Here is a 17,115-nt window from a genome sequence, read left to right as displayed (position 1 = left end):
TTGTTTAAATCCTCACATGACTCATGACTAATGTTCAGTATTTAAAATCCTGTCCAAAGACAAAGGAACTGATTGTTTCATTTGAGCAGTCAACTTTCTAATTAATCATAGCAATTTAAATCTCTATTGTTTAAAATATCTAAGAAGCATGACCTTGCTCCATTGAAAAGATTCTGCTTTTTTCCTTCTGGAAAACTTCGCATATTAAATATGAAGCCTTAGAAGTAAAATATTTTCAATCTGAAAGTGACTAATCTCCATGTTTTAAGACAGATACTAAACAAGGAGAACACAGATAAAAGCTCAAATTGATGGTGCTCTGTGGATGCCCTGAATCTAAGAACTCCTTATTTTAAACATAATGATCACTGACTATTTAAGTTGGTATAATGAATTGCCTGAATGTGCCTTGGTGTCCAGTGCCGGAATAGAATACAGGGTTTAATGCTTCATCTTCTCCAGCACTTTACCAAACCTCAAACTAAAAAAACCCTATGTGGTTTGTATTGCCGCATCTCAAGGTGGTCCAAAGAGTGACTCTAAGCCCTTCGGGGAAAGTATCATTTTGTTGTCTTTATACCAGAAGCCCAGCTGGGTTCTGCTTGTCACTGGGTACCTAACACTAGATGCTTCCTAAGGAACTGATGAAAAAGCCTCTCGCAGGCTGTGCATCCTCTGTCTCTCTCTCTCTCAAGAAGTCCTTCAAGTAGCTGTGAAAGCAGGGTTCCATCCTTTCGGGTAAAAAAGAGAAAGTGAAGTAATTATGTGTACTACAACTTTTTAAAATAACAAAAAACCCGCAATGAACCACAGTGCAAACCGGGGAGGGGGAAAAGACTGGGTGACCTGTTGCAGTTGAGACAGACAAACGACATAGACAAAGTTCTTATGTAGAGTCTTCATTTATTGCCACAAATGCCTTTTTATGTAGTCTTTACCAGCTCATGTGTCTTTTTGCTACTGGTTACAGGCCGCAATAGTAACATACCATTGGTTAATTTTGCTGCCGTCAATGTTAGCCTTTCACTCCCTTCTTTCTCACGGGTGCACCTTAATATCTTCAAGGTCAAGCTCTGTTCCCATACCCTCCGTCAGGGAATCCACGGACCCACCGTAGTCCCCCACGGTGACCCTGCACCATGGTGCCAAGGCGAAGAGCCTCACAAAAGGTTCTGTGGACGCCGTTTAACCATCCTCAGCGCCCATCAAGCCTCTCCGGCGGCCGCAGCGCCAGGGGGCCGCGTCTCTGTGCCGGCGGGGAGGCGGCAGCCGCGACCCCGCCAGAAGGAACCGGAGAGACAGAGACACGGTCCGTCCTCCCTCCTTCCCCGGGCCGCACGGGACGGCCGTTAACGGAAAGTGCGCACGCTGCCCGCCCGCTCCCCCTGCCTGCCTGCCCAGCTCCGGGCTGCCGCAAAGTGCGACCGGAGGGGGGAGGGCTGGACGTGTGTTCTGTCGCACTGCCGGAAGACGGCGTTGCGCTTTGCGGCCCGGCTGCCCCTGAGAAGAGCCTGGGAAGCCCCGTTCGGCCTTTTCGCGGTGCCGCCGCCGAGGGGAGGGTGAGTGTGCGGGGGCTCCGGCCTCCAACGCGCTGCCCGCTCCCTCTCGCCCGGCAGCGCTAACGCCGCCTCCCTCTCTCTTGCAGGAGCAACCATGCCGGCCAAGGGTCCCTTGCAAAGCGTCCAGGTCTTCGGGCGGAAGGTGAGGCCGGGGCGCCGCGGCCGCGCTGTCTCCTCCTCGTTGCCGGGCTGGGCCGCGCCCGGGAACCTCAGGCGCTCGGGATCCCGCGGCCCCAGCTCTTGGCCTGAGCCGTGTGGCGGGGCCGGGGCGCGGGCGGCCGGCGGTGCGGGGCCTGTTGGGCAGCTCCACGTGTCGTGCTCCGTGGGTGCTGGGCTCGCGGTGTCCCCGGGGCCCTGCGGGAGCGAGGGGAGAGATTCGCTCATTTAGGGGGTGGGTTCGAACCCTCTGGGTCCGAGCTCTGCTCCACCTCTCGGAAGCAGCCGCCGCTGTTGTCCCCGGGCTGTTGGGGCCTCACTCATTGCCTGTGTGCGACAGCCATGTTACCAGGGGGTGGTGGGAGAATAAAAGTTACACGGAATGTTAGAGATCGAAAGGGATCTTGAAAGATCATCTAGTCCAATCCCCCTGCCGGAGCAGGAACACCTAGATGAGGTTACACAGGAAGGTGTCCAGGTGGGTTTTGAATGTCTCCAGAGAAGGAGACTCCACAGCCTCCCTGGGCAGCCTGTTCCAGTGTTCTGTCACCCTCACCGTGAAAAGTTTGTTCTTAAACTTGAATGCTACCTCCTATGTTCCGGTTTATATCCATAAATGTTCTAGTTTATATCACAGTTCACACTTCTGGGATCCACTCGTTTGAATAGTCCCAGTTAACAGGCCTTCGTGAGGACATGAGCCACAAAAATATTGTGTTGCAGAAAGGAGAGGGTATCTTTCCCTCCTTTATAACTATTATAGCTATATAGCACTTATAACTGTAAATTAAATAAATTTTATTAAGAAGGTGCCTTAATACTTTTAGTAAATACCTGCAAATGTAAGCAGCAGAACTGTTTTTGTTTAGTGAGAGATGCTAATCTCTGACATATACTTAAGATTTTTAGATTGTTCTAAATAAATAGAAATGTGCTTCACACTGCTAATGCAAAAATGAAAATGCTGTACTAATACGCATTTGGATTTTCAGAAAACAGCAACTGCTGTTGCCCACTGCAAGAGAGGAAATGGCCTCATTAAAGTGAATGGAAGACCTCTGGAAATGATTGAGCCCAGAACTCTGCAATATAAAGTAAGCATCCACCCAGCCTCCTCCTGCCACCCCACCTTGGATGTTCAAATACCTTTTTATGTATAATTGCTTGGGGATGGAGAAGAGTTGGTTGCCTTATTGGTAGTACTAAATTTTTTGTTGTGTGTTACCTGATTACCTGAAATGAAAGTGCTGTTATGAAAATTCAGAAAACTGTCTTATGATTGCCTTGTTAGGAAGGGTGGGCTTTTCGCTTAACTGGGTTCGTGTATGTTAATGTAATTTTGCGAAGTATTTTCAGCACTACACATCTATTTTTAAAATTTAAATGAGTGACTTAAACCCCTCCTTTTTACAAGATTGTTTAGGACTTAAAAACGTAATTGTTTGAACACTGCTGAGAGAATCAAAGTGACTACGTTAATACAAAGTGTAATAAACAGTGGAGAAGACCGCACACAAGTTACTTCGAATATTAATTTTAATAAAATCAATTTATTTTTTGGATGTAGTTGTAGCATTCCACTAAACTGTTCCCTTGCTCTGAATTACCATGTGTGTATGCTTTGCTATTAAGACTTCTGAGACATAAAAAGGTAAACTTAAGACTTCAGCAAGTTTATTTTATAACAGCACTGGTAGGTGTCAAAGAGCTCTGCAGGAGATGTAGTTACATTGAATTGTGTCCTAAAATCAAGGCTGTGTTTTTCAGAACATTCAATAACCTCATATCTGGTAAACACACTACAAGCTCTGATCCTTGTTGTTTCTGATCACAAGTGAATTTTCTTTGCATTTTGTTTTCCAGCTGCTTGAACCTGTCCTCCTCCTGGGGAAGGAGCGGTTTGCTGGTGTTGACATCAGAGTCCGTGTAAAGGGTGGTGGCCACGTAGCACAAATCTATGGTATGGTTCCGTGTCAGATCTTCCATGTAGGCTAGAACAGGTCAAGCCACAGATTTAAGAGGCTTTAGTTTAGAATAGTAACTTGTGCGTCCTGACATTCTATTTCTTTTTCCACCACACAAATGTAGTTTTTCATAAGGGCTTATTGGTTGTATTTTATATGCAAATCGGTAACATCTAGAGTAAGTAGAATGAAGTATGTTGATGAAGTTTTGGGAGATGTGAGAAAAGTATATTTGTGTCTTGCAGCGTGACAGGAAAGTTCAGGTGCTCCTGAGCACAAAGATTTGGGGAGAGCAAAAGGGAATTTGTCATTAGAAGTTGTATGTTTAGTTGTAAATTTCGAAGTTGTTGAGAACCATCTATCAGCTGACCTGCAAAGCTGGGCAGTTTTTTCCCTTGCAGAAAAGACTGAAAACATACTTGTTGATATAGTCACTCTTTACAAGTGATAGATCAGTTCTGCTGTTTCAGTTTGGGTATAGATTAGTGAAGTGGAGCTGAAGCTGCGGAAAGAGCATAGACGTGTTTCAGTCTCCCAAGTTGATTATATTAATTTTTCAGAAAATTTCGATTTTCATCAAAATTCTGGTTTTAGGCTGTTATCTGTCAGAACACCAACATCTCTACAGTTAACTTCATGCTATTGCTTCGAGTTTTGATTGCTGGGTTACTGTGCTACAGGCTTGTTTTATTGAGGTCTGCTGGAAGAACTGTTGATATCTTCCTGTTGTCCCTATTGCCTCAGTCTATGAACACACTGATCCATTTTATCCTTGTTGAAATGTGTAGACATTTCAGAGAACTGTGTTTCTGAGGATTTTGAAAACTGCCTGTAGGTAGAAGATGAACCTACATTAGTAGTTGGCAGAAAGGTGATCAGGACTGCCCTTGTACAATTTTTTGGCTAGCTGGCAGCTGTCAAATCAACAAATGAACTATGGGTGGCCTCTTGGCACAGATTTCTTTGCATTTGCCAAAGTAAACGTCACGTGGAGTATGTGGGATGGGAAATTGAGGGAGAGGAAAATTTGGCAGGAAACAAGACAGCAAGTATCTCAGATAACTGGCACTTTGTGTTTAAGTTTTAAATACATTTGCAATCCTTACTGATCCACTGCCTTTTTTTTTAAATTTTTTAACAGCTATTCGTCAAGCTATCTCCAAAGCATTGGTGGCTTACTATCAAAAATGTAAGTAATTTTGATTGTTGTATGTGTTGTTGCCTTAAGTGGAAATGTATGGCTTCTGGTAGTTTTGATGCAAAATATATTAATATAAATTTGTTGCCTGTGCAGCTGCTTAAACTGAAGATTTTTTGTTTTTAAACAGATGTTGATGAAGCTTCTAAGAAAGAGATCAAGGATATTCTAATCCAGTACGATAGGACTCTGCTGGTTGCAGATCCTCGCCGTTGTGAATCCAAGAAATTTGGAGGACCTGGTGCTCGTGCGCGCTACCAGAAGTCTTACCGTTAAAATTGTTCTACAGTCATGTGACACTCAATAAAGAGAATTTGATACATTTCATGTGTCTAAATTGTGTTTTTCTGTGTGGGTAGATAGATTCCTAGTAACTCTAGATAGGTAGGCTCTTGGGAACAAAGAAAAAGCTTTCTCCTGTTGATAAATGTGCAGTTATCAGAAATTAAAGAAGGCTTACATGATGTTTTTCTGTGAGTACATGCAGCACTGTAGCAGTTGATTAAAGCAGAGTTTAGTCTTTGCCTTTCTGGTAAATCTAAATAAAGATGGATCTTCTCCAGTACCTGGATGGCTACTTGTGGCATTGTGGTCCAGCGTGAGTATCCCATGCAAAAATGTATGTCTCAACCTGGTTACAGACTTAGTCTGTATGTATCTGAGTGTGGATCTGATTCCTAGCTGGTAACTTCAGTGTTGCGTGACTTGCTTTAGTGCGCTGCGCCAGTGTAACACAACATATTAAGCATCTTTTGGCATAATGCTTCAGTGCTGGTGGTTTGTGTTCTGGCGAAGGACTTCTGTTTTCCTTGTATGTTCATTTGAAATACACACGGAGAGTTAAATTCTAAACAGCACTATAGTGTATTCTATGGCAATGAGCATCGTCTACAGCAATGCTTTTGTTTGTGCATCCTTAGCAGTCAGTGGCAAGGAATTTACCCTTGTTAGGGTAACTGCCTCAACATGGTGCTGAAGTGGGTGTTCAGGCACTTGTTCTAAAGTTTGTATTTAAAGTTTACACTGTGAAAACCAATGTAATTGTGGGGGCAGAGAAGAGAGGTTTATTGAACTTTTGCTTTACTAGATAATACAGTTTTCTGGATTGGTATGTTGGATTTTTTTTTTTTTTTTAATAACAAACTCCATATATTGCCTTTCAAAATAGTATTTTGTGAATGTAAAACAAAGGTTTTATGTTATAACTAAGATTGGGTCTAAATGATTTGTCCTTCACATGTTCACACAGTACAAGCACAGAGGGATGTAGACGTAGAGAATGTTAAATGATTAAAATACCACCACTACCACCCACAAAAAAAACCAACCAACCAACAAAAACCAGCAAAAAAAAAAAAACCTATCACACACAACCCACAACCAAAAAGAAACAAAAAAAACCCAGAAAAATCCCTTTGGAAGCGAGACAGCAGACAGTTGCTTATGTCGTGAGCCAGGTGCAGCAATTTGAAGGCCTTAGGGAGGTAAGTGGGAAAAACCTGGAGTCAAAAATATGATGGTAATTTTCAAAGATCTAGTTAGGGTGTGTGTGTATCAAACATAAAAAGAAATGGTGGAGAAGTTTCAGTTTCTTCATCCAATAAAAAAGAGGATTTTCATTCTGGAAGTGATCTGCTGGGGACAAAGAAGAGTAAAGTTTCAAGTAAGATGTGGCATATGCCAACAAAAGGCTGTTGGAAGGGCAAATTCTGTCCCTTGGAAGAGTTGCAAGTAATTGAATGAGGCCTTGGATATGAGCTGACCCAAGCAACCAAGAGCCTGGCTTCTGCTGCATCGCTCCCTAAGCCTGGTATTTTTGTGCGTCGTATTTTTGTGCATTGTACATTTGTGTGCCAATCCCAACATAGTTATAGGAGCACCTCGTTACATGAGACTTTTGTTGGGCTTTCTATTAACGTGGTATTTCTTCTCTCACTTGTTTCATGGTAGGTAATTTCAGTGTACTCAGCCAAAGCTGGACCAGCTTCCTTTGTGAATTGGGTTGGGGAATTAGAAAGAATAGTACAATTTTGCCTTTTTGCTCTAGTTTAGGAAAGTGAGTGCTCATGGCTTTTTATAGATTTGTTATGATGTCTCTGCTTTTCTTCTGTAGAAAGGCATCTTTACTGAAGTGTAGTTATTCAAGAGTTAAATGTGTAGCTTGAAAAAAATTCTTCATCCATCTCCCATTTTAGCTGCCAACGTCTGCCACAAAATCCTGCATGACATGACTGGAGTAAACATTCTTGTTCACACCCCTCACACTCCCATTGAAGGGGAAGGGACTGTTGTATGTTCTATCACCAATTTACACATCGGGTTTTTTGCCTCACACTAAGTGAATGAGATAGTCTCCTCCAGACACTGTGTCTCTGGGAAGTTGTATGGTTTGCTTTCCTTAGTCCTCCCTTTCTGCACCCTTGGACCTGACCCTTTTCTCATCCAGTGAGTTCCTCAGAGCTTATACCTTGCAGTAGAGTTGCTCACAAATTCTAGCTCTTGGGCTGCTGAAGAATGTGATATTCTGCCTCCTAGCCTGGCTTCCTAAGGAAAATATACTATGCAGGGCCAACTTCACATTTTGATTGCTTGAATTCCTATGAGTTCCGTGGAAACTGGTGTCTTGATAGATGTTAATTAGCTCCAGCTGAGGAAAAATAAGCTTTTTAGTTGTTTGGCTTGTGTGGTGAGTGAAAAGCAATGTCTCTCTCACTGCTTAGGAGATGCGTGCTGGCCTGCCAGTTGGCACATCCCCACCCTATGCTGTGGTTTGTCCAGAAGTAGTTTTTGCTGAGCTGTTAGAGCAGTCGGATGGAGGGAAAAAAAGAGAACACAAAGTTACTGGGGTGTGAAACTCAGGGAGGCAGCAGGAGATGCAATACCTGATGCCAGTAACCTTATGTGTGGATTCTACAGTTACAGGGAAATCTAATTCACCAGTTTTTCTGCCCACAGAACAGCTTGTAGCAATTGGGGATTTTTGTTTTGCTACTCTTTTACAGAAAGGTTGAAAAGAAAACATTACCACTAATATATCCATAGGTCATACCTGCGTGTCGTTTCTTCAACCAAAAGGCTCTTAGCATAATAAAAATGCTTTCTGAACTGAACTCTGATCCTATAAAAATGCTCTATTAATCCTGTAGAGTGATGTCATCTCCACAGACTTTCTAAATGAGAAATGTCAATGGAATCAGGCTGGTGTCTGCCTGGGTGGCTGAAGACTTTTATTCTAAATGGTTACTTACTGATCACCCACTAGAGGGCTTAACTTCATTGGGGAAGGAGAACTACCATGAAGTTTGAAGGTGAACTTCTTCATAAAGGTGTTTCCTTTCCTGATGTTGTTTTTCTGTGGGGATGGCAGTCTGCTCTGACCAGTGACACCCTTCCACAGAGAAGTAGTAACAGTTCGATCTTCAAGGCCCTAGCTGAGGCTCTTGAGCCACTGTTGAGGTGGTTCTTGGAGCAGAATAAATGCCTCTGACCTTGTATTGTCCAGCTCTCTCATTAGTTTCATTGATACTAATCCTTAGGCAGATTAGGCGTGCACATCAAAACGTGGCCTCACTTGAATTATTTGTTGAAAATACTGGGTCGGTGAAGGCTGGAGTGTGAGCTCTAAAAAGTACCCTGTTTTTTTCATGAAGACGGTGGATCTCATTCCAAACCAGCGCAAGCTTGTAGCCCTGGCTCTGAAGGTGGTTATTTTTTCCGTCAGTGTTCAGAATGCTGGTAACTGCATAACCTGTATGTAAAATTAAGTCCTCTCAAATGTTATGTTGGAAAATTCGGGGCAAATTAATTTATTGACTGTGACGTGCAGATATATTAATATAGAGAACTTTAAATTTTATTTTTAAAGAAAAATCTATAGCTTAAAAATGTACCACTGACATTTTCTAAGTATGGGCCAACGTATGTTCTGTATTGTGTTTATTTTCTTACCAAAATGATTATTTTCTAACACATTGTTTCTCCTCAAATTTTTCATTAAGTCCCAGTTAGTATTACGCTAGCTGGTATAGGTAATGTGTGCTATTGCCTTGATATAATTGGATTATTTTTTTTCTCTCTCTTTCTTAATATAGTCCTGGGAGTTACAGTTCAGTGTACTTGGCTAAATAATTTTTTTTCCTTATTAGCTAACATACTTCATGTACTTGGGACTGTGCTACTTCCTACCCTGCCTTGAGCAGAGATATCCAGAGCTAATGAAGCCTATTGCTCTAAGTCTTAAAAAGTCCCTTTGCAGTTGATGAGGCTTGGCCTACTTTTTAAATGTTACGAGCTAAGCAATTGTGAAATACTAATATACACTAAATATTCCCTCAAATTTGTAACAGAAAAATTGTAAAAAAAAAAAAGAGACAGAGAAAAAAGGCTATTTTTTATAGTTTCTGTTAAACCAAAATAATTAATTTATATTGATGGAAAGATTTATTTGTGAAGCTGCATATGAACCATGATGTGAAAAATGGTCTTGAAGAGGGGAAGAATCCCAGGTCAGATTTCTTAGAAGAGTTTGAAGAAGTTTCTAAACTGTATTTATCTTGAAAGTGAGATAACTCGGAGACTGGTAGTGGAATTTGGAAGCCCTAGTGCTTGGGCTCATCTCAGCTTGACAGCAACCTCCAGGCATCGTTCTGTAGATTTATGAGAGAGTGAAATGTTGATTTACCTCTGCCACCTCCTGTAGGATAGGTGGCCATATAAATGATTACAGCCTATTAGTATGACTACATGACTGTGTCAGTTTGGAGCAGGAGCTCACTTCTTTTGTTTCAGTTTGCAATCTGGAGTGGTTTTGGACCACGTGGAGAAGGTGAAACTAAGCCGGATGATGCTCTGCAGCTGCAGATAAGCATTCAGTCCGTGAGACCAGCCTAGAGCTAGACAGCAAAAAAACGAAACAAAGCAAAAAAATTATTGAATTTCAAATTGTGTGAATGTCAGCCTCTCAGATTCAACGATAATAGAAATAATTCTTAAGAAATACTCCATAGTGTAGTTTTACAACGTATCAGCTTGCAATAAGTATCCTTGCCACTAGTGATCCCAAACCTGCATAGAATCATAGAATCATTTTGATTGGAAAAGACCCTCAAGATCATCAGATCCAGCGTTAACACTGTCACTAACCCATGTCCATAAGAATCTCATCTACATGTCTTTTAAACACCTCCAGCAGCCTGTTCCAAAGCCTGACAACATTTTCAGCGAAAAAATTTTTCCCAATATCCAACCTGAACCTCCCCTAGCACAAGTTGATGCCCTTTCCATTCATCCTATCACTTGTTACTTGGGAGAAGAGACCAACACCCTCCATGCTACAACCTCCTTTCAGGTAGGTGTAGAGAGCGATAAGGTCTCCCCTCAGACTCCTTTTCTCCAGGCTAAACAGCCCCAGTTCCCTCAGCTGCTCCTCATCAGACTTGTGCTCCAGACCCCTCACCAGTTTTGTCACCCTCCTCTGAAGTCTCTCCATCACTTCAATGTCTTTCTTGTAGTGAGGGACCCAAAACCGAACACAGGATTTGAGGTGGGGCCTCACCAGTGCTGAGTACAGGGGCACGATCACTTCCCTTGTCCTGCTGGCCACACTATTCCTGATACAAGCCAGGATGCTGTTGGCCTTTTTGGCCACCTAGGCACACTGCTGGCTCATGTTCAGCTGCTGTCAACCAATACTCCCAGATCCTTTTCCCCCAGGCAGCTTTCCAGCCACTCTTCCCCGAGCCTGTAGCACTGCCTGGGGTTGTTGTGACCCAAGTGCAGGATCTGGCACTTGGCCTTGTTGAACCTTGTAGAGTTGGCCTCAGCCCATCGGTCCAGCCGGTCCAGATCTGGAGCATGAGTGTTTTTGGCTACTGTGTGGACACAGGGTTTGTCTTTGTCTGCAGTTGGAGAGGTTTCGTGTTTTCTTTTGCTTTCTCTTCCAGTCCAGCTGAGGAGCGTGGAAGAGAAAGGGCTAGAAGAAATGACAGGAGAACTTTTTACCTGAGAGAGGCCACCAGGTTCTGAATTTTATTGTTGTTCAAGCTCCCCCTCTGTAATGTGCTCACAGGGTCCCACAAAGCACATCCTGGGAAAAAGATAGGCTTTGCAAAATAAAATGAGTAGCAGCAGTTTCAATTAGCATTATATGTGTCTTTAAAAATGCAGCATTAATGTTATAGTAAAGCAGGTAAGATATTTCTATTTTAAAATATGGTAATTTCTAATTTGGGTGAAATTCTAGTTTTACATTTTAATGAAAATTAGGAACAAACCCCATTGGGCCTGTTGACTTCTTATTTTTGCTAATATGAGCATTTCATAACATGTTTTATTAAAAATGAAATATAATTATGTTCTGGGATGCTTTTGTGATGAAATGCAAAATAGATACAAAAATGTGTCCAAAGTATTCTTAAAAATCCAGGTGTATTAATGGAAGTTCATGTTTCTCCTTTCAGAATAACATTAATATGTTAATTTCTAAAACCATCTGGTTATAGTTTATACAACAGAATAACTGCAGGTTCTTGCTAAAATATTTCACTGTAGTAAGCAGTAAAGGGCAGCACTCAGCACACACCTCAGAGCGCACAAAGGTGCGTGACGGCTGCAGGAACGCTCAGATCATCACAACATGGCAACATTTCTGTGTCATTGTCTGCTGTGTTATAAAGGGCCGATTCAATTCAGCAGAGGGATAATGCTCGCAGGTCCAGCGAAAGTGTAACTAATCCAGACTCTGCTGAGGAGTCACCGTGCATCACTAATGAGAGACACCCAGCCAGTCGGTTGTCCGCAACGCTTGCAAAGCTCCTGAAGCTGCATGTGGCTACCAGGCTTCATGTCTCCTTCCCTTTTCCTTTTCTGCATTGCATTATTTTAAATAAAGCATCTCGCTATCTGACTTTTAAAGGATTTATACACGCTGTAGAAATAAATAGTTCTAAGATGCCATCGTAATCAAATGCATTAATTTGGATAAATTTCCTCTTACTAAGTTATACTGAAATGAACATTGTGGGAAAGCTCAATTTAATGATACCGTGGAGTATATTCTTGCTTCATTCACTGCTGTACTCTTTGCAAGGTAAGACCTTCAATCCTTTTTTGCAGTAATACAAACTTTAAAAAATATTTTTCTAGATACTTTAATAATACGGCTACTTCTTTTTCTGTCATTATAAAGCAATTTTTTTTACCCTTGCTGGATTTTATAAATAAAAGTATTTTTTAATGCAGGTTTAAGAAGTATATATTACTATTCTCTTTGAAAGCATAGAAACTAAAATAGAACTGTTTGGGTTTTTTTTTTCAACACATTTTTATGTCTTAATTTGTTATGAAATAATTATTTAGGAATGAAATTTGAGTTTCTTGGCTTTCTTGCCATTATTGTCAGGTGGGTAGCAGATAATGATTTTCAGTGGGCTATGATTTGGTTTGATCAGACTGCACCTGTAGTCTGTTTAAGCATTTTTAGAATGCTAAGGTAAATAATTGGTCTTCTGGCTATGCAAATGACCCTATTTTCTATTTAATACAAATGGACCTTATGGACAGTTTTCTTGCAACAACTACAAAGATTTCTAAGGCAATATGAAAAAGGAGTGGTGTTTTTTTGTTTGGTTCATTGTGTTTTTTTGAAGTGTGGTGTCTAGAGTGTTTTAAATGGATTACAATTCCAAGTAACATTCAGAAAATTATTATAGGTAACCGCAGTAGAGGTTTGATTCTGGAAAGCTCTAAGCATCTCTTGTATTTTACTAGTTTTAGTCTGAGCCTTGGAAGAACTATGAATTCTCTTGTGGGTGATGAGTACTTGACAGAATCAAACTCTCAGGAAGGAAAACATGTAGTGCTACATTCCTTGGGAACAGAAAAAGTTTGTGTGAAGATGCTCTGGAAAACTTAGGGTCATTCAAAACCAAAATTCAATAGTGTTGCTTTAAACTTGACAAACTGCTGTTTGCTAAGTGCAGAGTGAGGCTGTAGAAAAACCGTTTAATGTGATGACTTTTTAATCTACAGGATCTTATTGCAAGCTTTCTCTATTGAGAAGAACTTCAAGGTAAGTTTTTATTCCTTATTTGTCAAGTCCTACAAACAGAACAAGAATGAATAAGTGTGACGCATTGCAAGCTAGAACATAAAATATAGCCTTGAATTTGACATGTAGAATGTCATGCACATGTACATTGGATGTAAAACACACTTTCAGAGTGTTTACAACTCTTCTCAAAGAATTTACATAAAGGACACTGGTCCTCTGTTTGAAAAATTGAGATCTATATGAAAAATGACACTTCTATGGTCTAAAGAAAGCTTAGAGCAACAATGGAATGAAACCAGGATGAGATCATGATTTCATTACTGGAAAAATACATTAAATGAGTACCCTGCTACAGTTTTAATTGCATGATAAAATCCTAGCTGCTTTTTGGAGCACAGAAAAGTGCTATACGGCCTTAAAATAAACATTTTCAATACGAGTTTTCATGTAGAAGCTGAAATCCAAACAAAACCCAAACTAGGGAATGTTCCTGATCCCATTGAATTAAATGGGAACTCTGCCATCAATTTCAATGGAAGCATCCAGTTGGACGTAGCTTCAGATATCTAATGAGCTCCAATATACATCTAGCGAACACACATGCATGTCAAATGATATACCATCTTGGACTGTTGATAAAACTAGGTATGTTTTATAGTTTGATGCCCTGCTTTCTAAACTTAGTCACAAATTTAAGTCAGCTACAGCTGGAGATACATCTCTTGCTATTAAAAGTACCATCAGGGTATATTCAAATAATACTGGGGGGAACTCGCAGCCACTCACACCCAGAGTTAAGTAAATATGAAGATGCTTTACAATTTTGTATCCTGTTGTGTAAGCCTATTTTGCCTGTTTGTGTCTCGCCCACAAGCTCCAGGTACCTCCCTGTCCGAGCAGAGTTCGGAGTGCTTCCCAATTCTGAAAACTGAGACCATGAAAATTAAAAAAAAAAAGAAGAAAAAAAAATCACCTTTTAAAATGTTAACCCAAGAAAGACCTCTTTGATAAAGTGATGGTAATCAGAGAGAAACACTTCTCTTTGAGGACCTGCTTATTCAGGTTGCTCCAAGGACCTTTGATTATACAAAATCCTTTTTGTTTTCTTCCAGAAACGGGTTTAATGCAAGTCGACAGAAAAGAGATCTTGTAACAGCCGAGGTAGGTTTTACCTCCAAAGGTGGGAGGGAGGGGAAATCCTCCCCCCTTTTTTTCCTCTGGGCTTTTGCTGTCCTTACAAAGGAGCCTTTGTGGGGAGAAGGGCAGGAGGACAGGGAGGAGGAGCGGCCATTCCCTGTCTGCTCACCCCCACCTGAGCCCGTGGCCTCACCCCCTCATTCGCTCTCAGCAAGGCGCCCGGTGGGTGACCCACCCTGACGAGCCGAGTGGGAAATAAAACCGTGACGCCTCCATCTTTTGTGAAGGAGAACAGAGAGCCCCAGAAAACTGTCAGTGTTTGGTGAGAGGCACCATGGTGGCGCCGACAGCAGCGCTCCCTCCATTGCCCCAGCCCACTGCTGCCTCAGCGCTGTGTCCAGCCATGTTGCACTGAAATTAAATAACAAATGGTGGAATCTCATTCCACTGCTGATATACATTTCAGGTTTTGGAGTCCAAACAAGGGTTATAACCCCATTTGATGGGGGCAGGTGTGAAGCCCAAGGCAGTCCCTCCTCATGGCCTTGCAGGGAGCCTGCAGCTAAACCATGGAAGATTTTCTCTGAGTCCCTTTGAGATCTGTGTGCCTCCTGATCGAGGCAGAGGGCAGCTGGTGTGGCTGAGGGAAATGGGCCCTGGGGACTGATGGTGTCCCAGGAGGGTGCTCCACCTCCTGAAATAATGCAAAGGCCAAAAGCTGCATTCCTGAGGAGACTTGGCTCAGAGTAACTAGCAGGAGAAATGGAAAAAGGTCTTGTTGTGCAGGGAGGGAAAGGATCCTCTCCGGCTAACGACAGACCAGGGGGACCAGGAATAGTTTTTGTGCAGAGGGCTTACAGGTGGTGACTTGGTGAAGTCCATTTCAGGTTGATTTTAGACAGATTGTGTGACTTGGAGGCACCCCACACAGTATTTCCAGTTGGAAAAGGGAAGCATTTATGGTGTTATATGAGGCATTAGTGAGATTCAACCTGGCCTGTTCCTTGCACAGTGCTGTTCACTTTGAGATCCGTTAGCTCAGACTCCTGACTGGTGGCAGGAGGGAAGAAAGAAATGAGCTTACAAGCAAAGACTTGAACAATTTGTTTTGCTTAGCTGTACAGCTGAAGGCCGGCGTATACGTCTGTGGGGAGCATAGAAGGGTAACTATTTTCTCATAGTACCTCAGAGAGGGAATAAACCACAGGGAGGAAGAGCTATTTAAGCAAAAGGGCCAAGCTTTATAAAACAAAAGGATTGAAACTGGCCATGAATAAATGTGAGAGGGAAATATCTAACTACCCAGCACTTCACTCTGGTAAACTTTCCAATCAGACTAGTGGGGGCAAAAACCCCAGAGCACTTTCAGCCTGGAATGGGATCAGCTCTTGGAAGGGATGATGCGACGTGACAAACTCCAGTAGCAGATTGCTGGGTCAGATCCAGGGCTTCCTTATAGTCCGATGCTCCCCGGTTCCCAAAAAAGACAGGAAGCACATCAGGCAGATCCGTTTCCTCTTTTGTTTGGGATGACCTGAAACACAATTCTGAAGGATGTCAAGGGGGACATTAAATCCATCCATGCACAGCAGGATGACTGGGGTGCAGCACAGAACATGAGTCAGGGGAAAAGGGGAAATGGAGGGGTATCAGATCTCCAGGCTCACCACCTATTGGTATTTGACCAAAGTGAAAACACCACAAGTGCTCTCCATCCTCTCACTCTTCCTTCCAATGGATCCCTGCTGTTTTACTGGGACTGTAAGGCATGTAGTGATCCCACAGCACAGCTGTGTCCTCCTCCCCCCCCCCAAAAGCTGTGCTTTCCCTCCCCACAGTTGCTGCAGGCATTGCCTTCCCCAAATGGCCCAGGCTGCCAATTCCTCCTGCAGCACCTGTAGCTGTGCCGTGTGCTGGCCGAGCCGTAGATTACCCTTTTGTGTTAAAAGTCCCAACCCAATGTTAGGCTGTGAGGCCTCAGGCTTCTATCATCCCACTTGTAAAGCACAAACACCTTGATTTTGCTTTTATATTTCTCTGACAGATTCAAGGTGCCTCTCCTCGGTCGCACCTTCATGGAGCCTTGACACGGAGTCTGCCAGGAGGTCAGTGCCGTGTTCCTCGCACCCATGGGATGAAAGAGGCTCCTGCCTTCCTGTCAGCCCTCCTATGTCACCACGGGCTGTGAAAGCCCTCCTCATTACGACCCTACAAACCTCTGGTCTACCTCATTATCTCGTTTTGTCCGTGTTAAGTCATAGAAAATTCCCATTAAAATTGTACTTTCAACATAGCCTTACAACCAAATTTGAACAGCTAACTAAGGCAAATCTTTGATTTTTAAAAAAAGTTTAGTTCCATTACAATGTTTCTTTTCTGCCACTTTTTGTGGCCTTGGCAGAGTAAGTATGTCAGAGAGGTGTGTAGCTGGTTATGTGAAGGGACAGTGGTGCTAAGGCAATGAGCATGTGGCTGCTCCTGGAAGGTTTTAGGCATCGTACAGACATGTAAAGCATGTCCAAGCTACAGAAGTTGTTTTGCAGAAAAGTTCATTGTATACAACTGAACTTTGGTATTCTTGGAAAGTACGTATGTCTTGGTATGTGTTTTCTGTTGTGGTTTTCCATGTAAATGTATATATGTAACTTCACAGCTCACAAGTCTAACAACAACAGATAAGTTTTCCACGTTGCTGCTGTTTCATAAACAATATTTTCTGCCTCGTCTGTATTTTCGGAGCATTTGTGTATATTTGGAAGCAATTCTTAAATGGGAAAAATTCAAAACTAAGCAAGGAAAGGAGTTTTCCCGGTGAAGGCTGATGTTCTGAATTAGTGGTAACTTCTGTGTGTGCTTTACTGTGAAAGTCCATTTTTTTTTTTTTTTTTTCCCATTTGATGTCACTAGCAGCTTTACCATAGCTTCATTGGGAGTTGAAGGGCCTGTTTATTTAATTTACTTCCTGCTTTTTGCAAGGCTTTTTGGATCTTCGTCAGCAAGATTGTAAACATTAGTACCTAGGGTTTTAATTCTCCCCCAAGAAACAAAGAA

The 17,115-nt window shown here is 42.3% G+C and overlaps 2 protein-coding genes across 2 annotated transcripts in view; both read left to right on the top strand.

The window, feature by feature from the left end:
• The first annotated feature begins 1,457 nt into the window (after positions 1-1,457).
• Positions 1,458-5,202, top strand: RPS16 (ribosomal protein S16). The gene is made up of 6 exons (XM_082065609.1): positions 1,458-1,559; positions 1,646-1,701; positions 2,708-2,809; positions 3,579-3,675; positions 4,821-4,868; positions 5,008-5,202. The coding sequence occupies exons 2-6, from the start codon at positions 1,654-1,656 to the stop codon at positions 5,151-5,153; spliced, it is 441 nt and encodes a 146-aa protein (XP_081921735.1). The 5' UTR covers positions 1,458-1,559; positions 1,646-1,653; the 3' UTR covers positions 5,154-5,202.
• A 6,662-nt stretch (positions 5,203-11,864) lies between these two features.
• Positions 11,865-17,115, top strand: part of OTOGL (otogelin like) — a gene marked incomplete at its 3' end in the record, with an annotated part of 91,155 nt that continues 85,904 nt past the window's right edge. The window contains exons 1-4 of the mRNA XM_082072954.1: positions 11,865-11,964; positions 12,906-12,945; positions 14,040-14,088; positions 16,109-16,169. Coding sequence (XP_081929080.1) covers positions 11,886-11,964; positions 12,906-12,945; positions 14,040-14,088; positions 16,109-16,169 — 229 coding nt within the window. The 5' untranslated portion in view covers positions 11,865-11,885. The remainder of the gene's footprint in view (positions 11,965-12,905; positions 12,946-14,039; positions 14,089-16,108; positions 16,170-17,115) is intronic.

Source organism: Streptopelia decaocto (genome assembly GCF_964273445.1).
Source record: "Streptopelia decaocto genome assembly, chromosome: 1".
Classification (NCBI taxonomy): domain Eukaryota; kingdom Metazoa; phylum Chordata; class Aves; order Columbiformes; family Columbidae; genus Streptopelia; species Streptopelia decaocto.
Note: the sequence above shows the minus strand (reverse complement) of the source record. Positions and strands in the feature narration are given on the sequence as shown.

Bases quoted from the DNA above. Each gene is read 5' to 3' on its own strand.
- RPS16 (XM_082065609.1), top strand. From the start codon at position 1,654: ATGCCGGCCAAGGGTCCCTTGCAAAGCGTCCAGGTCTTCGGGCGGAAG. The intron at 2,810-3,578 runs GTAAGCATCCAC...TTTGTTTTCCAG, and splicing joins CCAGAACTCTGCAATATAAA to CTGCTTGAACCTGTCCTCCT. The intron at 3,676-4,820 runs GTATGGTTCCGT...ATTTTTTAACAG, and splicing joins CCACGTAGCACAAATCTATG to CTATTCGTCAAGCTATCTCC.